Source organism: Camelus bactrianus, unplaced genomic scaffold (assembly GCF_048773025.1).
Source record: "Camelus bactrianus isolate YW-2024 breed Bactrian camel unplaced genomic scaffold, ASM4877302v1 HiC_scaffold_34, whole genome shotgun sequence".
Taxonomy (NCBI): domain Eukaryota; kingdom Metazoa; phylum Chordata; class Mammalia; order Artiodactyla; family Camelidae; genus Camelus; species Camelus bactrianus.
This window is the reverse complement of record NW_027413949.1, coordinates 6,738,311-6,765,709: the sequence shown is the minus strand read 5'-3', so window position 1 is coordinate 6,765,709 and position 27,399 is coordinate 6,738,311. Positions and strand designations below refer to the sequence as shown.

Genomic DNA, 27,399 nt, shown 5'->3' with positions numbered 1-27,399 from the left:
GTGCTGCTGGAGGAGAGGGTGGAGTCAGGGCAACAGTGGTTGGATGGCAGCCTCTGATGTGAACAAGGAGCTGTGAGTTCAGACTTGCTCCTTAAGCCCCTAAAGGACAATGAGCAAGTGAGTCCATCTAGAGAGACAAGGAGGGAGAGGGCCCTGTGGTGCTCCCACTGACTATCCAAGCATCCAACTTAGAATTCTGCCTCAGGCTGACATCTTTGACCAAGAAACAACACAGGTTGCTTTTATTTCCTAATTTAATAAAAGCCTTTTGCTCACTTCCACGGGAAGCATAATAACAAATCTGAGCTACTTTAAGAAGAAGGAAAATCCTCACTGAGCACCTACCCTGCACCAGACATGGCATAAGGAACTTCATGGCTGTGATCTCAGTGACATCTGACAAGTCACTAAGAACTGGGATGAAGGGACATGAGCAGAAACCAGAAGACAAAGACAGGCTGAAGGCAGATGTCATAAAGAAAATTCCACAAGAATGAATAGCAGAAGCAGAAAGTGGAGCTGGTGTGGGACCACATGGGCAAATTCCTAGGTTTGAATTCCAATGAACTAGGCAGGGAGGTAATCCTGGACTTAAAGCATAAAGATCATTGGTTTCACAGTTTCTCTGCATGACCAATTATTTTTGTTTGTTTTTTCTTTTTGCTGTCCTAGATTTTCCAACATGGCAATTTTTATACTTCTTCATCAACCATTCCATTGACTGCTTCTCTTTCAACTCATATGCATAAAAGACTTCACCCCAGGACCAGATAACAAATCAGTTAATAACAGGAAGGATAAGCCTTCAGAACTTGCCAAGCAAAAGGAGAGATTGCACTAAGGTAAATATGTAAGATGATGTATAATTGAACTTTAAGTGAGTGGCTCACAGTAGTGCTCAAAGAGTTCAAAGAGGAAAGGAAGGCAGGTGGAAGTGGTCCTGTTTGTGTGTTTGTGTGTGTGAGCATGCGTGCTGGGAGAGGAATTGAGTAATGGATGAAGACATCATGCAAGATGGCTGAAGTGTCAGTAACAATCTTTGGATATGAGTTGAGAAAGGGAAATAAAAAGGTGAATTTGGAAATGATGCTTGAGGCCAGAATGTAAAAGTCCTTGAAGGTCAAATTAAGATGTGCTATCATATTTTATGTCTCGTATTTCACACCAATTTAAGTGTTGACCCTCTTAGAAATGGTGAATTAGAGAGGAGATGAAGGGTTCCTTTAAAGAAGAAATCTAGACAAACCACAGCACACTGAGGCAATGGTACCCAGCAATTGCATTCCACAAGATTAAGTACATTAGCATTTCTACAGAAAAATAATAATTTATATCACTGTATGTTTCCTACTACCTACAGAGTTAGAAAATAGCTCAGTAACATTGAATTTGAAATATTCAAAGGGTGAGCTAGACAGACACCAAGTAATCTTTTGTGTGGTTGAGTGTGTGTTTCAAAATGTTTCAGTTTTTCCTGACAGTGGCCACTTTTATTAGGTATTTACCTAGAAGCAGATTTGCTGGAATAGGTTTATCTGTATGTTCAGGTTAAAGTGGATACTGACAGATATTTGCTTCTCAGGTGATTGTAGCAATTTACATGCTCATCAGCATTGTAGCATTCTTTATGTGCTCCTGAAAGTTGGGAAGTTCTGAGCCTCAATTCAGTTCTACAAAGGGTAAAATTTTAAGCAATCTCCTTTGTAGTTCTCATGCATACCACATTTTTAGTTATTACCAGTGGTATAATAAATAAAATATCTGTCCTTTATTTCTGGTACCAGACACAGAACTTCAAAACTCTTGGAATTTCTTGAGTGAGAAGAGTGTCTCTTATGCTAATGAGGTGACTCATGGTAGTGGGCCCCAAGTTAACTTCAGCATGAGGGCTAATCCCAGAAAGACCAACCACATAATTAGAGGGTTGAAAATTAGGGCCACACTGGACTCTAGGAAGATGGGAGGAGATGGTGCTGGAGATGGAGATTAATCATGTGTCCAATGATTTAATAAATTATAAAGCCCAAGTAAAAACTCTGAACATCAAACTCAGTGATGTTTTCTGGTTTGTGAATACCCTGACTCCACTTGCAGCCAGTGTCTGAGGTTGACATACACTAAGTCTGTGTAATTTATTTGTTGAACAACTTAATGCACTGATTCTAACCTGAGTCTTACATCCAACTCTTGAATCATTCTGGAAGTAAAAAGTCTATGAGCTTGTGTCTCTCATGGTGAAGCTTGACATTTCTGTCCATGTAGGGAGATTCAGGAAAGGTATGACTAAACAGTGGGAACATTACTGTGTGGGAAAAGGCATCATCATAGGAAATGAAATCCTCTAACACAACTATTTTCAGTTCAAAGCAAGCCAAAACAAATTGACTATTCCACTTGTGACCTAGGCTGTGAGCATTGGTCTCTCCAGTAAGATTTGGCTTCTCCAGTAAGATTAACAAGAGGACAGATGACTGGATAAAGAAGTTGTATATTTATACAATGGAATAATGCACATCCATAAAAAAAATAATATAATGATGCCATTTAAAGCAACATGAATGGACCTGGGAAATATCATTTTAAGTGATGTCAGAAAGAGAAAGAAAAATGCCATATCACTTATATGTAGCATCTAAAAAATAGATGAAATTATTAAAAAACAAAAAAGACTCACAGACATAGAAAACAAACTTATGGTTTCCAGAGGGAGAAGAGAGTGGGAAGGGCTAAATTGAGAGCTTGAGATTTGCAGATACTAATATATATATAAAATATAAACAACAATTCCATACTGTATAGCACAGAGAACTATATTCAATATCTTGTAGTAACTTATGGTGAAAAAGAATATAAAAAAGAATATATGTATGTTAATGTATGACTGAAGCATTATGTTGTACACCAGATATTGACATAACATTGTAAATTGACTATACTTCAATAAATAAATATAAATAAATATATATAGATATATTTTAATTATGCATTAAAATTCAACAGTAAACTTTTATTCTCTAAAAGAAAGAGGGGAGTGAGTGGAGAAGCAATTTGAAATGTGTTTTGTATTTCATTATCTCATAATATAAGGATGATTCTAGTCTATAATTAATAAATAACTTGCAAGGCTTTAACCCAGCAGAGAAAATACTTAAATATTTACTTTTGGGGAATTAGATTTAGACCAAGAGGAAAAAAAATCTAAAACTGATATTAGACATCCATCAATAAACATTCAAAATAAATTCAGTGTCTTCCAGTATTAGACTGACATGTTCACCTTTATTTCCTAGAATTATATGAATTGTGGGGGAGTGGAATTAAGATAAAACTATGTTGGACTTTGGATGTCTGGCTAAGACATTTTAGTTTTAAGTTTTGTTCACAGGGAAGAGTGGAGAAGTTTTGGAAGGCAGCTATACTCACCCCTATATGCCTTCAAGTGGAGAAGTTTTGATCAGTAGAGGGAAGAGAAGAAATTAGTACCACAGAAAAAGGCATTATCAAGGAAGGTAGAACAAAGATAACTGATGTTCACTGTACATGGCTACCAGACTTTCCATCAGTTCATCCTTTTATTGACAATTCATAGGATTACACTTATATTTACTTCTCCCCTGCAGAATGTGCTGTCAATTTTTTAAAAAATAAGAAATGCCATGTTAATTTTCAGACAGGTATACAATATCTGTCTGAATATATCATGGAAACATTGAGAATTCTGGCCAATTATTAGTAATTTCAGTATCAAATTTAAGAAAGAGGAGTCAGGAGCAGCCAAGATGGTGGAGTAGAAAGACATTAGTAGCTCACCCTTTCCCACAAATACAACGAGAGACACCCCGGGACCTACCCATTCACTCAGAACACCTACTGAACATTAACAGAACATCACCTTCTTCAAAAGACAGAATTCACCACAAATCTGGTAGGAAAAATGTAAAAGGAAAATAGCGTGGGATGAATCCCACAGTGTGGGAGTGACAAAGGAAGATTCGCACTCTTAAACTGGGGGGAAGGGGGGACTCCAAGTCTTGTATCTGTGCAAAGTAGCCCTTGGCCCACAAAACAATAAGTAAAATGAGCACTAAATTTCCCTGTGACCTCAGCCTTAGACACAAACCAGCAGGGGGTGGGCTGGGAATGGCTGCCAGAGCCAAGTGGTGGACTGGGGCCAACTGCACAGAGGCAATCTCAGGGGGCTGAAGTATGCTATGAACTATGTCTGGGAGGGTATAGAGAACAGAACAGCCTGAGTTCCCCATAAAATTAAAAAAAAGAAAGCAATACTGCTGGTGTGCATTGCAGGGAGGAGCACAATGAGGCTGGGCCATAGCCTTTGTCTACACAGGCCTGTGGCACCATTGCTGGTGTGTTCTTAGGAGAAGAGAGGCAGGGCTCCACCACAACCACCATATTCCTTAGTGTTCAGCTCCCAGGCAGAGGTGGATTTGAAACACAAATTCATATCTAGAGGCTCCACAACTTCACAGGCAGGACTGAAATTTGTTTACAACACCAAGCAAAGGGGGCCATTTTGCTATGCAGGTGCCTTTGCGGACCCACACCTCTAAGACAATTGGGCAAGGACTAGAGTTCTGGCACAGAGTGAGGGTGAGTGCTGGTGTGGCCATTTTCTGTGAGCCCACCTACCCTGAGTGGATGCAGCACTGAGAGTAGTTCTGACCAAGTTGCATGACCTGTGGGCGTCTGGGAAGGGTGAGCAGAATTTGCAAAGTGGGGTGATTGAAGGGGCAGCATTTGGGACTTGGCATGGTGCTGATCTGGTAGCATGAATGTAGTCACTGAGTGCTGGAAGCCCTACTGGTGTAGGCATCTAAGACAAGTGAGCATAGTTTGTGTATCAGGGAAAGTGCAGGTGCATTGTTTGCTGCTGGGGATGTCACTGACCAGATAGTGCATCACCAACCAAGTGTGTGACCCAGAATTCAGTGGAATTGGGGGCAGAGAACCTGGGGGACACCAGAGCAGCAGACTGACATTCCTGTCACTAAAGCTAGGACAAGGTCAGAGTCAAGAAAAAGTACTTAAAGTGCTCCAACCCCACCTATTATGCACCAGAGTTCAGAACCAGGTCTGGAAGCCTCACTCCCAACAAAAAGGAAACAGACTCAGTCCCTGACAGAGATATGACAACCACAGAACAAAAAGGAGACCACACTAAAAAATCAGAGAAGGCTCTGGTCACCACAACACCAGCCACATCGCTAATCAAAAGGAAAACAGATAACACACATGGAAGAAAGACATGGCTACCATCCATACTAAAAACAGACCTAGCGAAAAAATTATTAGGGGTGCGCAGTCTACACAGGAACACATCCTCTTCAAAAAAAAAAAAATCCCTTGAAGGCCAGAGAAGATAACTGATACTTCATAATCCATAGTGCCAGAGAGATATAAGTAAAATGAAGAAGGAGAGGAATGATTCTCAATTAAAAGAACAATATAAATCCCCAGAAAGAACAGTCAATGAAATACATCTGAATAGTCTACTAGATCATGACTTCAAAACTGGAGGGATGAAAGCACTGAAAGAAATAAAAGAGACTATAAATAGAGAGAGAGAACATTATGAAAAGGAAATTGAAACTATAAAGGGGCGATAATTAAAAACATAATACTCAATGGCTATGAAAAGAGCCAAGCTATAGGCAGTCAAAAGCAGACTAGACAATGCAGAAGAATGAATAAGTGACTTAGAAGACGTGATAGGAGAAGTCACCCAATAAGAACAGCAGATAGAAAAGCAGGAAGAAAAAAAAAAAGAACAATGAAAGCAATATAAGGGATCTATGGGATAATATATAACATTCCAACCTATGCATAAGAGTGGTCACAGAAGGAGAAGAAAAAGCAAAAGAGATTGAAAAGGTATTTGAAGAAATCATGACTGAGAATATCCCAAACCTAAAGAAGCAATCAAATATCTAAGTACAGGAAGCACAGAGAGTACTCAAGAAGAAGAACCCAAATAGACTTACACCAAGACATATTAAAATTAAGATGGTGAAAGTTAAAGATAAAGAAATGATACTAAAGGCTGCAAGAGAAAAATGAATTGTTAGTTACAAGAAAAACCCCATAAGGCTATCTGTTGTTTTCCCTTCACCAACACTGCTGGCCAGAAGGGAGTGGCAATATATATTAAAATTTCTGAATGAGAGAAAGCTGCAACCTAGGATAATTTATGCAGTAAGGCTGTACTTTAGAATAGAAAGAGAAAGAATTTCACAGACAAGCATAAACTAAAAGAATTCAGCAATACTAAGCCTATGCTAAAGTAAATAATGATAGGTTTACTCTAAATAGAAAATAAGCAGAGGAGAAGGGCAAAGATGGTGGAGTAGAAGGACACTTGTAGCTCACCATCTCCCACAAATACACCAAGACTGATATCCATGAACCCACCCACCCAAACAGAACAATTGCTGAACTTTGACAGATCATTGTCTTCTTCAAAGACCAAATACATTGCCAATCGAGTAGGAGAAAAGAAAAAAAAAAAAAAAGGAAGAGAAAGGAAAATAGTGGGGAAACGGTCCTGCAGGGAGAGAGTGACAAAAAAGAAATAGCCTTCATTTGCTGGGTCTCATTCACTCCAAAGGAGAGGTCAGTGGGATGGAGGGGGAACTTCCAAGGCTTGGATCTGGATGGTATGGCCTTTGACTGACAGAACTAAGTTAAGTGGGCACAAAGGATCCCTGTAATCCCCAGGCATAGACATCAACCAGCAGGGTTGGGACAGGACAGGCTGCCCAAGCCAGGAAAAGGACATGGGCCAACTGTACAGAGGCAAGCTTGGGGGATTTCAATGAGCTGTGTGCCATAGCTAGGGGGATATACAGATCAGAAAAGCCTGGGTCCCTTATAAAATACACACACACACACACACACAAAGCTACACTGCAGGTGTGCCCTAGGGAGAGGGGCACTGTAGCATTTGTCTCTGCAGACCCATGGCACCATTATTTGTGTATCCTTGGGAGAAGAGAGGCAGGGCTTAACAACAACAACCATATTCTCCAGTGTGCAGCTCCCACATGAAAGTGGGGTTGAAACCTGAAGCTATACCTAGGGTTCGGCAACCTCATAGGTGAGACTGAGATTTGTTTACAGCCCCAGGCAGAGGGAATCTTTCTGCAAAGGTGCCTCTGTGGACTCGTGCTTCTAAGACAAATGAATAAGAAGAAGAGATTTGGCACAGAGCAGGGACAAGGGCTAGTGAGGCCAGTTTCCCTGAGCCAGGGACATGACTGGTGGGCCTCTAGAACCAGTGAGAAGAATTCAGGCAGCAGGGTGAGGATAGTGTCGGTGACAACAACAGAACAAAAAGGAGGTCCCAGTAAATAGCCAGGGCATGCTCTTGCCAACAGAACACTGGCCACATCCCCAACCAAAGTAATAACAGGCAAAAAGGAAGGAAGGAAGACTTGGCAACTACCTGTGAGTAAGAAAGAACTCTCAACAAAATTATAAGGGAACAGTCTATAGAGAAATATATCCATATTTTCTATAATTTTTACTTTTTAAAAATATTTTATTCATTAATAACTTAAAATTTTTCTTTAAAATATTTTTATTAATTTTAAATTGATTTCAACTTGATTTTTATTTGTTTTGTTCTTCTGTTATTGATTATACACTGTTTTCAATTTTTTTATTTTACATTTCTCTTTTATAGTTTTATTTCTGCATCCACTTCAGATAAATAAATGAATAAATAAAACCTTTCAGGACCAGAGTAGATAACTGATACTTTATAATCCATAGTGCCAGAGAAAGATAAGAAAAGTAAAGAAGCAAAGAATCACTCCCAATTAAAAGAACAAGAGAAATTCCCTGAAAGAATAATCAATAAAACAGAATTTGGTACTCTACTACATCATTATTTCAAAAAATGACTGATCACAGTACAGAAGGAAATGAAACAAATTATGCATAGAGACAGAGAATATGTCAAAAAAAGAAATTAACACTATAAAGAGGAGCCACATAAAATTTGAAAACCCATTTATTGAAATGAGAGCTAGTGGGCTAGATAATGCAGAGGAATGAATAAGTGACTTAGAAGACAGGAAAACAAAATCATCCAATCAGAACAGCAGAGAGAGAGAAAAAAAATCAATGAAAACAATATAAGTGATATATGGTATAATATAAAGTGTGTCAATGTATGCATATTTGGGGTCCCAGAAGGAGAAGAAAGAGCAAAAGGGATTGAAAAGGCATTTAAAGAAAAAAATAACTGAAAACTCCGCAAACCTAAAGAAGCAAACAGATATCCAAGTACAGGAAGCACAGAGGGTCCAAAACAAGAAGAAACCAAACATAACCATACCAAGACATATTATAATCAGGATGGCCAGTTTTCTACTGAAAGGAAAAAGAACATAATTGGAAAGATGATAACTACAATGAATAACAACAGGATAAACATGAAATTGATAGAGAGACGTCTAAATCATTAAGAGTGGGAGAAGGGAGCAAGAAAATTAAGAGTATTTTTCTTTTTCTTTTTCTTTTTGTTTTTGGCAGGATGGTTTGAACTTATATCACTATCTGTTTAAAACAAACAGATATAGTAATGGGTTAGTATATATATAAAAGAGTAACCACATGACAAAAACTAACAATGGAGACACACACAAAATAAAACAGAGATAATACAAGGAAAATTATCAAACCACAAAAAGAAAAAAAAAAAACAAAGAGGAAATACCAAATCAACTGCAAAACTAAGTTCAAAATGGCAATAAATACAAGTCTATCAATGATTTCTGTAAATGTCAATGGACTAAATGCTCCAATCAAAAGCCAGAGTGGTATATTGGAAAATAAAACAAGAACATGCAGTATGCTGTATACAAGATACACACTTTAGGGAGAAGAAGAGACATAGAGTGAGAATGAGAGGATTGAAAATGATATTCCATGCAAATGGAAAAAAAAAAAGTAGGAGTAGCAATACTGATTACAGACAAAATAACTTAAAAACTAAAGCCATAAATAATGATAAGCAGGGCACTATATAATGATTGAAGGCAAAATGCAAGATGAGGATAGTATACATGTTAACATACAAGAACAAAACATAGGAGAACCTAAATACATAAAGTGAATACTAACAAATATAAAGAGAGAAATCTATGGGAACACAATCATAGGAGATTTTTAACACCCCATTCACATCACTTGACAGGTTTTCCTGACAGAAAGATAAAGGCAAAACAGCAACTAAATGATACAATAGAACAATTAGACTTGGTTGATATTTTCAGAATATTACATCCCCAAAAATTACAATATACATTCTTTTCAGTGCACGTGGAACACTTTCTAGGATGGGTCATGCACTTGGGCACAAAAGAAGACTCAACAATTTTAGGAAGATAGTAATTATTTTAGGCATTTTTTTCTAAACACAATGCCATGAAACTAGAAATCAACTACAGCAAAACGTAGGAGAAAAAAATGACAGGATGATGATTAAATAACATGATACTAAGAAACCAATGGGTCAATGTTAAATTCAAAGAAGATATTAAAAAAATACTTTGAGACAAATGACAAAAATCACAACCACACAAAATCTATGGGATGCAGCAAAAGCAGTCTTAAGAAGAAAGCTCATAGCAATAAAGGCCTTCCTCAAAAAAGATAAACAATCTGAAATAAGCAACCTAACCAACCAACTAAAAGAATTAGAAAAAGAAGAGCAAACAAAACCTAAAGTCAGCAGAAGGAAGAAAACAATAAAGATCAGGGAGGAAATAAATAAAATAGAGATTTAAAAAACAATAGAAAAAATCAATCAAATGAAGAGATGGTTTTTTGAAAGAGTAAATAAAACTGACAAGCCTCAGGCCTAGCTCACAAAGAAGAGAAAAGACAGAGCACAAATAATTAAAATAAGATAGGAAAATGGAGAAATTACAACCAATACCACAGAAATTCAAAATATCATATGAGAATACTGTGAACAACTTTATGGAAAATAAATGAATAACCTTGAAGAAATGGACAAGTTTCTGGAAATATACAGTCCACAAAGACTGAATCAAGAAGAAATTGACCACTAGAACAAACTGATCACTAGAAATGAAATTGAATAAGTATTAAAAAATGAACAGATTATTTACATAATCTCAGAATATTTACATAGTCTCAAATTAATAGATGCTAAAAACAGTGGGTGAAATCTTGATGAAGAACAGAATATTTACATAATCTCAAGTTACTGGTTAGTCACAAAGGAAAAAAGAACTTTATAGGGAAGAAACCTAATAGACACCACCTAGTGAATTGATGAACTTAGCCATCACCCATAAATGGAAAAATTGATATCTTGTGCCATCTAAAATAACACCTTGGGAAGAACATAGCATCACTGATGCCTGTTGTGCTCCTGCTAAGAATACATGACATGGAACTAGTCATGAGGCAATATCAGAAAAATATAAAATGGACACTATAAAATTAATGATATATGTTCTTCAAAAATCATAAGATCATGAAAGAAAAGAAATGCTGAAAATTGTTCCATACTAAAGGAGAATAAAAGTACAAATCAAATTAATGTTATTTTTCAATATCTGAGCACAGATATTAGATATTATAGATATAATATTAGACATTTAACTCCTATAAGAACAAAAAATCATGATAAAAATTTTAAAGGAAGATATGCAAATGTTTCATCTAATAGAAAATAATATGAGAGAACTTACTTTAAAAAAAAGGAATGGAAAACATGAAGTTGAAAAGTATAACTGAATTTAAAAACTTGCTGGAGAAATGATAATGCCAAGAGAATGACAGAGAAGACACTTACTTGGAGAAAATCTTTTCAAAAAGCACATCTGATAAAGGACTGTTATCTTCAATATACACAAAACAATTAAAACTCAACAGTGAAACAAAAATACCTGATTAAATGTAGCCAAAAGTCATTAACAGACATCTCACCAAAGAAAATACACAGAGGGCAAATAAGCATATCAAAAAATGTTCCACATCATATGTCGTTAGGCAAATGGAAACAAACATATTAGAACACCCCAAATTCAGGACACAGACAACACCAAGCCCTGGTGAGGATGTGGATCTATAGCACTTCTTATTCACTGTTGATGGGAATGCAAGATGGTAGGGAATCTGTGGAAGACAGTTTGTCAACTTCTTAAAAGGCTAAACACTCATGCACAATATAATCCAGCAGTTGCACTCCTTGGTATTTACCCGAAGGAGCTGAAAACTTATGTCCACACAAAAAACAATATATAGATGTTTAGAGCAGCTTTACCCATCATATCCAAATCTTGGAAGCAACCAAGATGCTCCTCATTAGGTAATGGATAAATAAACTGTGGTACAGCTGGACAATAGAATAATACTCTATCCTAAAAACAAATGAGCCATCAAGGTATGAAAAGACATGGAAGAAATTTGAATGCCTGTTTCTTTTTTTTTTTTTTTTGAATGCCTATTACTAAGTGAAAGAAGCCAATTGGAAAAGGCTACATATTGTATGATTTCAACTATGTGACATCCTAGAAAAGGCAAAACCATATGAACAGTAAAAAGATTGGTGGTTGCCAGGGATTTTAGGTGGGAGAACTGAATAGGCAAGCAATGAAGATTTTGAAGCTGGTGAAAATACTCCACTTGATACTATAATAATGGATGTATGTCATTACACATTTGTCCAAATCCACAGAATGCACACCAAGAGTGAAACTTAATAAAAACCATGAGTTTCAGGTGATAAAGATGTGTCATTATTGGTTCATCAACAGTAACAGATAGAAACGTCCCCCACCAAAGTGGCCTAATAGGGAAGGCTGTGCAAGTATGGGGACAGGGCATATGGGCAATCTCTGTACCTTCCTCTCAGTTTTGATGTGAACATAAAACTGCTCTTGGAAAACATCTATTTAAAGTTTTACTAGTCATAACCACAGAGAATCTATGCTTTGCAGGAAAAGCAGTCCTAGGAGGGAAGCTCATAATAATACAGGACTTCCTCAAAAAAGAAGAACAATCTCAAATAAAAATTCTAACCTACCAGCTAAAACCAAGAGCAAACAAAAGCAAGTCAGCAGAAGAAAGAAAATAAGAAAGATCATGGAGGAAATAAATAAAGATTAAAAAACAATGGAAAAAATCAATCAAACCAACAGCTGGTTTTCTGAAAGATTAAACAAAATTGACAGATCTCTGGCCAAGCTCATGAAGAAGAGAAAAGAGAGAGCAGAAATAAACAAAATAAGAAAGGAAAATGGAGAAATTACAAACAATACCACAAAAAACACAATGTAATATGAGAATACTATGAACAACTATAAGGACACAAAATGGATAACCTAGAAGAAATGGTCAAGTTTCTGGAAACATAGAGTCCACCAAGACTGAATGAAGAAAACTTGACCACTTGAACAAACCAATCAGGAGAAATCAAATTGAATTAGAAATAAAGGCTTACCTAGAAACAAAAGTCCAGGACCAGAAGGCTTCACTGAGGAATTCAACCAAACATACAAAGAACTCATAACAGTCCTTCTCGAACACTTCCAGTAGACTGAAAAAGAGAGAGTACCCCCAAACTCATTCTATGAAGCCACCGTTAGCCTGATACCAAAAACAAAGTTACTACCAAAAAACAACATTACATACTAATACCACTGGTGATCATAAATGCAAAACTCCTCACCAAAATATTAGCAGAGTCCAACAGCACATAAAAGAGATCATACACCATGATCAATTTGGATTCATCCCAGGAACACAAGGATGCTGCACCATACAAGAATCAATCAATGTAATGCATCACAACAAGAGAAAACACACACACACACACACACACACACACACACACACACACACACACACACACACACACACACAATCATCTCAATAGATGCAGAAAAATCATTTGATAAAATTCAACACTAATTTATGATACAACACATTACCAAAGTAGTTATGGAGGGAACATTGCTCAACATAATAAAAGCTTTTTTTTAACTTTTAAAAATTGAGTTATAGTCATTTTACAATGTTGTGTCACATTCCAGTGTAGAGCACAATTTTTTAGTTATACATGAACATACATGTATTCATTGTCACATTGTTTTTTGCTGTGAGCTTCCACAAGATCTTGTATATATTTCCCTGTGCTATACAGTATAATCTTCATAAAGGACAAGGTTGTCACTCTCACCACTTGTATTCAATATAGTCTTCGAAGCCCTAGCCACAGCAATCAGGTAAGAAAAAAGAAATAAAAAGGATCCAAATAGGAAAAGGAAGAGGTAAAATTGTGACTATATGCAGATGACATGATACTGAATACAGAAAAATTTGAAAGTTTCACACAAAACTAAAACTAATAAAAGAATTTGGCAAGTTAGCAGATACAAGGTTAATGGACAAGAACCGGTTGCATTTCTTTATACTAATAATGAATCATCAGGAAAAGAATGTAAAGAAACACTCCCTTTTAAAATAGCACCCAAAGTAATAAAATATCTAATAATAAATTTAATCAAGGTGGTGAAATTGTTATAAATGAAGAACAATGAAACTGATTAAGGAGATTAAAGTAAACCTGAAAAAATGGAAAGATATCCCATGCACCTGCCCAAGGCAATTTACAGATTTAATGCAACGTGTATTAAATTACCTAGGACATACTGCAGAGAAATAGAACAAATCATATTAAATTTCATATGGAAACACAAAAGACACAAAATTGCCAAGGCATTGCTGAAGAAAAAGAATAAGGCTGGGGAAATAACCCTCTCAGATTTCAGAAAATACTACAAGCTACAATAATCAAAACAGCATAGTATTAGTACAAAAACAGAAATATGGATCAATGGAACAGGATAGAAAGCCCAGAAGTAAACCCAGAAAATTTTGGTCAATAAATCTTCAACAAAAGTGGCAAGAACATACAATGGAATAAACAGAGTCTCTTCAGCAAATAGTGTTGGATAAACTGGAGAGCATCATGTAAATCAATGAAGTTAGAATACTCCATTACACCATACACAAAAATAAATGTAAAATGGATTAAAGACTAAAACATAAGACAAGACACAATAAACTTCCTAGAAGAAATCATAGGCAAAACATTATCTCACATACATCTCAACAATGTTCTACTAGGGCAGTCTACCTAAACAATAGGAATAAAATCAAAACTAAGCAAGTGGGATATAATTAACTTACAAGCTTTTGTACAGCAAAGGAAACCATAAACAAAACAAATCGGTAACTTATGGAATTGGAGAAAATATTTGCAAAAGATGAAACTGACAATGGCTTGGTCTCCAGAATATATAAACAGCTCATATGACTTAATAAGAAAAACAAACAACCCAATCCCAAAATGAGCAGAAGACCTAAACAAGCAATTCTCCAATGAACACATATAAATACCCTATAGGCTCATGAAAAAAATGCTTAATATCACTAATTATCAGAGAAATGTAAATCAAAACTACAATGAGATATTATCTCACACTAGTCAGAATGGCCATCATTCAAAAGTCCACAAATGAAAAATGCTGGAGGGGGTGTGGAGAAAAGAGCACCCTAATACACTGTTGGTGTCAATGCAGTTTGGTGCAGCCATTGTGGAAAACAGAATGGAGATTCCTAAAAAGACTAAAAATACAAATAACTTATGATGCAGCAATCCCACTCCTGGGCAATTATCCAAAGGGAACGCTAAATCAAAAATACGTCTACACATCCTACAGCCAGCATAGTACTCAATGGTGAAAAACTCAAAATCTTCCCACTAAAACCTGGAATAAGACACGGTTAACCACTGTCAACAGTCCTATTCAACATAGTCTTGAAAGTCCTAGCCACAGCAATCAGGCAAGAGAGAAATAAAAGGGATCCAAACTGGAAAAGAAGAGGTAAAATTGTCACTATATGCAGATGACATGATGTTAAATATAGAAAACCCAAAAACTAGTAGAAATAATCACAGAATTCAGCAAGGTAGCAGGTTACAAGATTAGCATTCAAAAATAAATTTCATTTCTTTACACTAATGATGAATCAACAGAAAAAGAATGTAAAGATTCAATCCCCTTTAAAATAGCTCCCAAAGTAATAAAATACCTAGGACTAAATCTAACCAAGGAAATGAAAGACTTCTACACAGAAAACTATAAAACACTGATGAAGGAAATTAAATAAGACTTTAAAAAAGTGGAAAGATATCCCATGTTCCTGGATTGGAAGAATCAATATTGTTGAAATGGTCATATACCCAAGGCAATCTACAGATTTAAGGTGATCCCTATCAATTTACCCAGGACATATTTCACAGAAGTAGAACAAATCATAATAAAATTTACATAATCTTGTTTAATAAAAGTTATTTTTGACAAACCTACAGTCAGCACAATACTCAATGGTGAAAAACTGAAAACCTTCCCACAAATATCTGGATTGCACTTGGACCAAGAAAAAAATTATTAAGTAGGACATGATTAGAACAGCTGGTGCAATTTGAATATGAACTGTGGCATACATAATAATACTGAATCAGTATTAAGTATCCTGATTTTGATAAATATATTGTGATTGCATAAGAGAAAATCTTAAAAAAATAGTCACTGAATTTGAGACATGACTTCTATAAATTATACTCAGATCATTCAGAAATAGATATGCCCAGGAGTGGATCATGCAATAAGTCTATTTTTAATTTTTTGAGACACCTCCATACTGTTTTCCATAATGGCTGCACCAAGCATATGATCTAGTAATCCCACTCCTGGGCACATATCCAGAGGGAACTCTAAATTGAAAAGATACATGCACCCCAATGTCCATAGCAGCACAATATACAATAGTCAAGACATGGAAACAACTTAAATGTCCATTGACATATGACACTATAAAGAAGCGGTGTTATATTTATACAATGGAATACTATTCAGCCATAAAAAAGAATAAAATCATAACATGGATGGATCTAGAGATCATCATTATAAGTGAAGTAAGCCAGAAAGAGAAAGAAAATATATGGTATCACTTATATGTGAAATCTAAAAAATGAAAGAAAAGGAAGAAAGTACTGAACTCACCTACAAAGTAGAAACAGACTTGCAAGCATAGTAAATATTCTTATGGTTACTGGGGGAAAGCGAGTAGGAAGGGATAAATTTGGGAGTTTGTGATTTGCAAATTTGGGCCACAATATATAAAAACTGGATTAAAAAAACAAATTTCTTCTGTATAGCACCGGGATCTTTATCTCCCTTCTGCTTCTTTTCCAATTTGGATCTCTTTTATTTCTTTTTCATGCCTGAGTGCAGTGGCTAGGACTTCCAAGATTATGTTGAACAGAAATGGTGAGAGTGGACAACCTTGCCTTTTCCAAGATTTTAGTAGGAAGGTTTTCAGCATTTCACCATTGAATTTTATGCTGGCTATAGATTTGTCATAAACAGCTTTTATTATGTTGAGATATGTTCCCTATAAGCCCACTTTGGTGAGAATTTTTATCATAAATTGGCATTGAATTTTATCAAATGCTTTTTCTGTATGTATTAAATTCAAAGAAGAAATTATATGGAACCACAAAAGACCTAGAATTGCCAAAGCATTACTGAAGAAAAAGAAAAGAGGCTGGAGCAATAACTCTCCCAGACTTCAGACAATACTACAGAGCTACACTAATCAAGATAGCATGGTATTGGTACAAAAACAGATACATGGAGCATTGGAACAGAATAGAGAGCCCTGAAATGAACCCACAAACTTTTGGTCTACTAATCTTCAACAAACGAGGCAAGAATATTCAATGGAATCAAGAGAGTCTCTTCAGCAAATGGTATTGGTAAAACTGGACAGCAGCACGTAAAGCAATAAAGCTAGAACACTCCCTTACACAATACACAAAAATAAACTCAAAATGAATCAAAGACTTAAACATAACACATGATACAACAAACCTCCTAGAGGAAAATATAGGCAAAACACTATCTGACATACATCTCAAAAATATTCTCCTAGAACAGTCAACCCAAGCAATAGAAATAAATGAAAGAATAAACAAATGGGACCTAATAAAATTTACAAGCTTCTGCACAGCAAAACAAACCATAAGTAAAACAAATCGACGAGCTAGGGAATGGGAAATAATTTTTTTGCAAATGAAATTGACAAATGCTTGATCTCCAGAATATATAAGCAGCTCACACAATTTAATAAGAATAAAAGCAAACAACCCAAACCAAAATGGGCAGAAGACCCAAATAAGCAATTCTCCAAGTAAGACATGCAAATGATCAATAGGCACATGAAAAAATGCTCAATATCACTAATTATCAGAGAAATGCAAATCAAAAGTAAAATGAGGTATCACCTCAAACAAGTCAGAATGGCCATCACTCAAAAGTCCAAAAATGACAAATGCTGGAGAGGCTGTGGAGAAAAGGGAACCCTCATACACTGCTGGAGAGAATGCAGTTTGGTGCAGCCACTGTGGAAAACAGCATGCAGATTCCTAAAAAGATTAGGAATAGACCTAACATATGACCCAGGATACCACACCTGGGCATATATACAGAAGGAACCCTACTTCAAAATGACACTTGCACCCCAATGTTCATAGCAGAACTATTTACAATAGCCAAGACATGGAAAGAGCGTAAACATCCATCAACAGATGACTGGATAAAGGAGATATGGTATATTTATAAAATGGAATACTATTCAGACATAAAGTCTGACAACATAATGCCATGTATATAAACAGAGACAGAATCAAAGACATAGAATACAAACTTCTGGTCAAAGGGAATGAGGGTGGGAAAGGACTGGGATAGCAAAATGCAGAAAATATATCCAAGACTGTACTGTGTATCACAGGGAAATATATACAAGATTTTGTGCTGGCTGAAAATGAAGATAAGAGACAATGAACGTATATATGCTCATGCATAAAAGAAAAACTGCTCTACACTGGAATATGAAACAAAATTGTAAAATGATTATGAATCAATAAAAAGTTAAAAAAAGAAATTTGATGGGTGACATAATAGAACGGCTAAAGAAAGGAATTGGCAGACCAGATAATGAAGAGGGACTTGAAGTGTTTGAGAAGACATGAGAACAGAAAAACGTCAGTAAAAAGATGACATAGAAAATCAAATGAAAACCAATGCAAACACTGCTGTTGAAACCTAGGAAAAGACAAAGGATGCAGGGCCAGGACATATAGGATTCCCAGATGAAAAAGCAAGATAATAAAAGAAAAAAGAAAAAAGGAAAAAAGCTCTGAAAATCTATTTGAAAAAAATCAGACTGAAAGATGCTGAAAGCCAAGCAACAATCATCTATAAGAAACCAGGAAGCACGGAGCATCCAAAGAAGGCGGAATCCCAATAGACTTACAAGCAGCTGTATTATCATTCAAATCATCAAAGTTCATGATCAAGCGAGTGATTTTGAATGCACTTAGAGTAAAGCTACTTAGTCACAACAGAACCTCCAGAGGGGTTTCAGCTGATATCTCGACAGATTCATTGCAGGAAAGGAAGCAGGGACAAGACACAGACCAAATTCTGAATGAGAAAAAGCTGCAGTCTAGTGTAGCCTATGCCACAAGACTGCACTTTACAATACTGGACAATGTAGAGAATTTCACAGACTGGTCAATCGTAAAAGAAATCAGCAGTTTTAAGTTTATCCTAAAAGAAAGATTGTGAATTCTCCCTTGAATACAAAACAAGGAAGATTATCTGGAAATAAGAAAATCATCACTGGAAATGCAAGAAGTGCAATGACTTGCAAAGAATAAACAAGAAGGCAAAGAGGACGTCAAAATCCTAAAGATGGGAGAGGGAAGCAGGAAAAGATAGGTGATTTTCAGCACTTCACTATGTGAATCAGCTTTTATGTCTCTCTTAAACAAACGGAGGGATACATGGCATAATGTGTTTGAAAAACAAACAAAAAACAAACAAACAAACAAACAAACAAACAAACAAACACCAAAAGCGTACGGTTGACTGACATATATCCGAAGGAACCAAGAAAATTCAAAAGAAAATACTCAAAGTGATGTCAAGGATCATTCAGCATGCTTTGACAGAGTTTCGCTGCATGCATCTACACAACACACTTGTATTTAGAATACAGATGCGTGCACTAATATTTATAAATATTGATTCATAAGAGCATATCGTGACCTAACCCAGATGACTATTTTCAATAAAATGAATCCATAGTCCGTGATATAGACTTACAAGCCTTCCATCAGGATGAATGAATGGCATATTCAACCCTACGAACAGATTAAATGGCATATGCCTATAACAAAGACAAGTAGCTCTGCAAAACCGTACTAAGAGTAAAAGAGACAGACAGAAAAGTGTATATTGGGATTGGATTCGTTTCTAGGAAATGCAGCCCCCATGAAGCAAATGGATCCATAGTCTGAGAGCGTGGGTGATTCAGCAGAAAAGCAACAGAAGGATATGCATTCTGGCTGAATAGATATGATGCAAACATAAGAGTCCTGTAGTGTGTCTTTGGGTACTGTTAACTGTTAGAATGTTTAAAGACATGTGAATATATAAACTTAACATGGACATATTTCCTCCGTTTGTACTACTTATACAGAAAGGAACATAAGGAAAGAGGAATGGAAAATAAGATCCATGGGACACTAATGGAGAGAAACACACTTAACTTAGGAAAGTCTCATCTGATACAGCCCCTCCCCCAACACTGACAAGAAGTTGCAACCATTGGGGATGGCAGTTACTGGTTGAATTCCAGGTGGAAACTTGTTGTTTACCGCGTGGCTTGTTGTGGCTGGTGGATCCAAAATAAGTAGGTGAACCATGTGGGTAGATCAGTGTCATGGAGGGGTGCAGCCCTCTGAAGCTTGGGTTATGTGTCCTGATAGGGAATCTGTGTAAGTTCGAGATAGTGCTGCTGCCCAAAGGCCTGAGTTCATGGGTCAGTTTCCAGAACCTGAAAGGTCAGACAGTGGAAGTTCTGCCTGTATTCAGCTTACTGGTGAGACTCCGAGTTACTTTGAGACATGCCCAGTCCTGTTGAAGTCAACTTTATGGGAGACACGAAGGGAAGTTGGCAGAAAAGCTGGATGCACGGATTGAGGGGAGATGCGAACACTTTGATGATTGTTGTTCTGCTACACTGGAGATTAGTGGTATGGAGAATTCTGTACAGAATGCTAGGCTCAAAAGTCATTCATGAGACATATTGAGACTCAGTGATACTGGCAGAAAACTGTGGAGGGTCAACGTGCACTTGAGGAAAGTTCTCAATTCACTGCTCCAAGAATGGGTCCAAGATTCTGGACGTCTAAAACAGAAGAGATGGCAGAGATCAAAAAAGCGCTCATGTTCTTGGAACAGGTGGTGAGAATCCACACGTCCCAAGGGGCAATAACAAACCAATAAGACCACCATGCACAAAGCCCTGGTAAGCCTTCTCCCAGAGTTGGGCCTAGATATCAAGCACATTCTCTTCCCTCCCCACAACTCAGGCATCCATTTTAAAGCATCAGCACCTGAGCTGCAATGAAGACATTAGGAGCAGAGCAAGCCCCTCCTAGGATCAGTGTTCAAACACCTTCACATTCTGTGCACAGCAGTGAAATCCTCCATGGTCAACTACTCTCGACTAAAACAGATTGGAAATGAATTCTTAGGTCACACAATGAAATGATGACCTTCCACTAGATTCAGCAAATGCTGGGTGTTTGTCTACTTTGCGGTGAAGGGAGTGTGGTAAGTGAGGGGAATATTTGACTGAATTTGAATATTTAGTAGGCCTCAGTTTTTCAAGACAGTATACGTAACAATTATAAGTCAGTTATTGAAATGAACTTTAAAAGTCACCATAGACATGTAGGGACACATATTGTGTGGATTTTCCTTTCCCTTCAGTCAAGTCCCGGGTGCAGGATATCATGGGGTTGCAGTCTTGGATGGGTTAAATTGCTTTACCAAACATGATCAGATGATTAAGTATTCTCATGGTTGATAGAAGAGCACCTTGTTCTCCATAGACTAGCAAAGATGCAGCAGTGTTCTCATAGCTATGATGCCTCTGGGTACTATTGGAAGCAAGCCTACATGTCAATATGTTGTTTGTGTTTCCTTGTGTTTTCCTAGAGAGAAAAGTTGCCCCTTTAATCACCAACATTGGCAAGTATGTGTCATTGGGGGAAAGGGCAGCATATCAACAAGGGGAACCCAGGGTGGGGGTTATTTCATGGTTCCAATATTTATTTCATGTTTCCTGTTGTTGAAGGCATCAACAGTAAAGGTTTCACCTGTCCCCTTCAACACTTTGGACTGGTATTTTACATTTTTCTGTCTATTTTCCTCTTAGAGCTGACAAACTGGTAACTGAATATGACTAGACTGGATTCGGGTTAGTTTTAGTATGTTTTGAAAATTAACTTCATTTTCATACAAATCCCAAAATATGTAAATCTATTCCATTAACCATGTGAAAGACTGTAACTGAGGAATCAACACAATGTCAATACTGGTGTTTTCAGAAAAACCCTCCCACCATGGCGGTACGGATAATAGAGCTAAAGAAGAATCACTTTTCTGTGAGTTATAATGAAAAATGTTGATTTGTCTATGTCCATTTGGCAGAGTTCCAGTGCAAATTTCGCACACTCGCTGCCATATACAGAGCAATATAATTATCGACTCACCCAGCCCTTTGCTAAGGAACATGGCTAAGAGTGGTCTCTTACTTTTAAAGACAGAAAGAGGCCTCACAAAACCTGGAAGGAGCAGGAAGAAATGTTGAGATTGGAAATTAGTGCAGGACCTGACCTCTGGTGAGGTAGAAGCTAAGGTGAATCTCTGCTTTACTGGGTCGCAAACACTCAAGCGGACAGGACACTAGAGTTTGAAAGCGCTGCACTGAGTGTTAGCAGAGGGCACAGCAGATGCTTGGCTGACAGAACTCAAAGAAATCGTACAAAATAACCCCTGAGTTGATTCCCAGACCAAGATACGAGCTGCCAAATTTGAGCTAGCAGGAGCTGCGCAAGATTAGGGACAGGGCTAAGGATGATGGCACACACTGAATCTCAGTGATCTGGAGGGTGTATTGGATTGTGGTTGGTCCTATCAAGAGAGCAAACCGGCCTGGGATCCCAATGAGAAAGCAACCAAACTGGCGGGCGAGTTTGACTTTACTGAAATATCCCATGGCCACATCCACAGCATCTGTAGTCCAAGGAACCAATTTGGAATTTTGCAAATTGAACAAGTGTGGGGCTCAATGAGAGATGTCATTCATCTGGTTTCAATGATCTACGGGTCCTTGAGGTTGAAATTGGTGTCCAGTACCATAGGATCTTCCATATTCATAGCTAGGACTGGGATTAGGATTTGGTAAGAGGCAGTGGATGCAGGTCAGCTCTGTAGTAGTCTTCATGGTCCCATGCCACCAGAATGAGAGGACAAAGATGAGTGGTTCCTGTCCGCTGCTTGAGAAGATGAAGCGTTTAATTCAGCATTATCTCCCAAAGGCAGATGCTACATTTGGGATGGCACTGACATGTTACGGCAACGAGGACATCAAGGTGGGGCTGTGGGATCATTGCAGCAGTCCCTGATGCATGACATCCTTAGATATGTTTCCACTGGTGTTTCTGTAGACAAAGAAGTTCTGGGAAGACCTTGTACTATTGGGACATACCACTGCAATAAAAAGGACAATTGCACTGTCACAATGGTGTTTTGGAAACACTCCAAATTGACATACAGCAGCCTGCCAAGCAGAAACCTTATAGAAGCTTCGTTTCCACAAGGGGGAGGGTCCATGCACGTTCAGAGCTGTGATATAATCGTAATAAAAATTAAGTTCTACTAAACGACAAGAGTAGGTTTTGTACATGACAACCACTGCAACACCAGCAATTAGAGATATACCACACAACACACACAGAAAAACAACATTGCATCACTGTCTAGGAAATATTGTCCTCACAGAAATATCATGGAATTGCATACACCCAAGAGACTAAAATTTTCACTTAAACAAGCCCAGCAAGTCTACATTATATACCTGAAAATACTTGACCAGTAGAGTTACAAAACTATAGTAAAAGAGACAGGAAGTACCATTTTCACTCCGAAAGGGATTGAAGGTTCCAGAAAATGGTTTAAAGAATTAGACTCTGAAACAATTCCAGAGCAAGCCTTGAAAAGGTTGGTGAGAGAAGCACTGAAAAACAGTATTGTCTTAGAATTTCAAAAGGCAGAATACAAGAAAAAGGGAAGAGAACATCTATATACAAGACAAATAAATCAGAAAACTCGATGGATGGGATAATAGCGCAGATAAAGTCAGTCCTAAGCGGACTAGATAATGCAGAGGGACTCGTGAGTGACTGCGAAGACAGGAGAACAGAAATACCCTGATCAGAAGATGACATAGAAAAGCAAATGAAAACCAATGCAAAAAATGCTGCTGAATCCTGGATAAGACAAAGCATGCAAAGCTAGGATTCATAGGATTCCTAGAAGGAAAAGCATGATATGTATATAAAAAAAAATCTGAAAATGTACTTGTAAAAATATCAGACTGAAACTTGCTGAAAGGCAAGAAACAATCATGTATAAGAAATGATGAGGCACAAAGCCTCCAAAGAAGGCGGAATCCCAAAAGACCTACAAGCAGCTGTTTTATCTTTCAAATCATCAAAGTTCATGATCCACCGAGTGATTTTAAATGCACCTAGGTAAAAGCAACTTAGTCACAACAGAACCTCCAGAGGGGTTTCAGCTGATATCTCGACAGATTCATTGCAGGACAGTTAGCATTGACAAGACACAGACACATTTCTGAATGAGAAAAAGCTGCAGTCTAGTGCAGCCTATGCCACAAGACTGCCATTTACAATACTGGCCAATGTAGACAATTTCACTGACTGGCCAATCTTAAAAGAACTCAGAACTTCAAAATTTATCATAAAAGAAAGATTGTGAATTCTACCCTGAATAGAAAACTAGAAAGATGATCTGGAAATAAGAAAACCATCATTGGAAATGCAGGAGATACAATATAAGTTGCAAAGAAGAAAAGAGAAGTAGGCAAAGAGGACGTCAAAATCCTAAGGATGGGAGAAGGAAGCAGGAAAACATAGGTGATGTTCAGCAATTTTGTATCTTAATCACTATATATGACTATTTTCATCAAATGGAGTGATACATTGCATAATGTGTTTGCAAAACAAACAACAAAAAAGCAAACAAACAATCACCAAAAGCGTACGGTTGAGTGACATATATCCGCAGAAACCAAGAAAATTCAAAAGAAAATACTAAAGGGGATGTCAAGGATCAATCAGCACGCTTTGACACAGTTTGGCTGAATGCATATAAACAACACCCTTGTATTAAGAAAACACATGCGTGCATAACACTTAATAAATATTGATACATAAGAGCACATTGTGACCTAACCCAAACGACTATTTTGAATAAAATAGATCCATAGTCCGTGATATAGAAATACAAGCCTTCCATTAGGATGAATGAATGGCATATTGAATACTACGAGGAGAATAAATGGCATATTCCTATAATAAAGACAAGTAGCTCTGCCAAATCTTAAAAGAGTAAAAAAGACAGACAGTAAATTGTATAATGGGACTGGATTCGTTTCTAGGAAATTCAGCCCCAATGAAACAAACGAATCCAAGTTCTGAGAGTGTGGGTTTTTCAGCAGAAAAGCAACAGAGAGATATGCATTCTCGGTGAATGTATATGACACAAATATAAGATTACTGTAGTGAGTCTTTGGGTACTGTTAACTGTTAGAAAGTTTATAGACACGTGAATCCATAAACTTAACATGGACGTACTTCCTCCGTTTCTACTTTATATAGAAAACTGCACATAAGAAAAGAGGAATGGAAAATAAGAAACATGGGGCACAAATGGAGAGAAACACACATACCTTAGGAAACTCTAGACTGATGCAGCCCCTCCCCGAACACTGACAAGATGCAGCAACCACTGGGGATGGCAGTTACCAGTTGAAATCCAGGTGGAATGCTGGTGTGTCCCGCGTGGCTTGTTGTGGCTGGTGGATCCAAGGTAACTGGGCAGAACACGGTGGGTGGATCAGTGTCATGGAGGGGCTGCCGCCCTCGCTGAAGCTTGGGATATGTCTCTTGTTCGGGAAACTGTGTAAGAGAAGATACTGCTGCTGCCCAATGGCCTGAGTTCACGGGTCAGTTTCCAGAACCTGAAAGGTCAGACAGTGGAAGTTCTGCCTGTCCTCATCTTACTGGTGAGACTCCGAATTAGTTTGACACATGCCCAGTCCTGTAGAAGTCAACTTTAAGGGAGACATGAAGAGAAGTTGGCAGAAAAGCTGGATGCACGGATTGAGGGGAGATGTGAACACTTTGATGATTGCTGTTCTGCTACACTGGAGATTAGTGGTATGGAGAATTCTGTACAGAATACTAGGCTCGGAAGATATTCATGAGACATATTGAGCCTCACTGATACTGGCAGAAAACTGTGGAGGGGCAACGTGCACTTGAAAAGTTCTCAGTTCACTTCTCCAAGAACGGGTCCAAGATTCTGGACGTCTAAAATAGAAGAGATGGCAGAGATCATAAAAGCGCTCATGTTCTTGGAACAGGTCGTGAGAATCCACACGTCACAAGGGACAATTTCAAAACACTAAGACCACCATGCACCAAGCCCAGGTAAGCCTTCGCCCAGGGTGGGGCCTAGCTATCAAGCACTTTCTGTTCCCTCCCCAACACAGGCATCCATTTTAAGGCATCAGCACGTGAGCTGCAATGAAGCCATTAGGAGCAGAGCAAGCCGCTCCTAGAATCAGAGTTCAAATACCTTCACATTCTGTGAACAACAGTGAACTCCTCCATGGTCAATTACTCTCGACTAAAACAGATTGCAATTGAATTCTTAGATCACACCGCGAAATGATGACCTTCCCCTAGATTCAGCAAATGCTGCGGTTCTGTCTACTTTGGGGTGAAGGGAGTGTGGTAAGTGAGGGGAATCTTTGACTGAACTTGAATATGTAGTAAGCCTCAGTTTTTCAAGAGAGTATAGGTAAATCTTATAAGTCAGTTATTGAAATGATCTTTAAAATCACCATAGACATGAATGGACACATGTTTTGTGGATTGTCTTTTCCCTTCAGTCAAGTTCCGGGTGCAGGATATCATGGGGTTGCAGTCTTGGATGGGTTAAATTGCTTTACCAAACGTGATCGGATGAGTATATATTCTCATGGTTGATAGAAGAGCACCTGGTTCTCCATAGTCTAGCAAAGCTGCAGCAGATTTCTCATAGATATAATGCTTCTAGGTGCTATTTGAAACAAGCCTACGTGTAAATATGTTGTTTGTGTTTCCTTGTGTTTAACTAGAGAGAAAAGTTGCCCCTTTACTAGCCAACATTGACAAGTACGTGTCATTGGGAGGAAAGGGCAGCACATCAACAAGGGAAACCCAGGGTTGGGGTTATTTCATGGTTCCTATATTTAGCTCATTGTTCCTGTTGTTGAATGCATAAATAATAAAGCTTTCACCTGTCCCCTTCAACACTTGGGACTGCTATTTTACATTCTTTCTATTTTTATTTTGAGCTGACAAATTAGTACCAGAAAATGACAAATGTGCTTTGGGGCTAGATTCAGTATGTTTCGAAAGTTAACTTCATTTTGATACAAATCCCAAAATATGTAAATCAATTCCATTAACCATTTGAAAGACTGCCACTGAGGTATCAACGCAATGTCAATAATGGAGTTTTCAGACAAACCGTCCCACCATGTCTGTACAGAAAATTGAGCTAAACAAGAATCACATTTCTGTGAGTTATGTCTGTGAAATGTTGATTTATCGATGTCCATTTGGCAGAGTACTAGTGCAAATTTCGCTCATTCACTGACAGGTGCTCAGAAAGATATATATGAACTCAACAAACCCTTGGCTTGGGACACTTGGTGAAGAGTGGTCTCTTACTTCCAAAGACAGGAAGAGGCCTCACAAAACCTGGAAGGAGCAGAAAGAAATGTAGAGAATGGAAATTAGTGCAGGACCTGACCTCTGGTGAAGGAGCAGCCAAGGTGAAACTCTCGTTTACTTGGACACACACTCTCAGGCAGTCAGGAAACAAGGGATTGAAAGCCCTGTACTGCGTGTTAGAAGAGGGCACAGCAGATGCTTGGGTGACAGAACTCAAAGAAATCAGCACAAAATATCCCCACAGTTGATTCCCAGACCAAGATACGAGTGGCCAAATTTGAGCTAGTGGAAGCTGGGCAAGATGAGGGATATGGTTGTGG

At 37.7% G+C, this 27,399-nt stretch overlaps 1 protein-coding gene across 12 annotated transcripts in view; it reads left to right on the top strand.

The window, feature by feature from the left end:
- The window catches only part of LOC141576797 (junction-mediating and -regulatory protein-like), a 93,389-nt gene extending 66,716 nt beyond the window's left edge, over positions 1-26,673 (top strand). For 10 of the 12 annotated variants that reach the window (XR_012505227.1, XR_012505225.1, XR_012505224.1 and 7 more), the window contains 2 exons: positions 673-842; positions 24,953-26,673. Coding sequence is in view for 2 of the 12 variants with exons in the window: in XM_074360189.1 (XP_074216290.1) it covers positions 673-774 (102 nt within the window). In the remaining 10 variants the exon portion in view is untranslated. Of the gene's footprint in view, positions 1-672; positions 5,808-24,952 lie in introns of those variants that run through there. The other 2 variants (XM_074360189.1, XM_074360188.1) reach the window with 1 other exon arrangement.
- Positions 26,674-27,399: the final 726 nt, after the last annotated feature.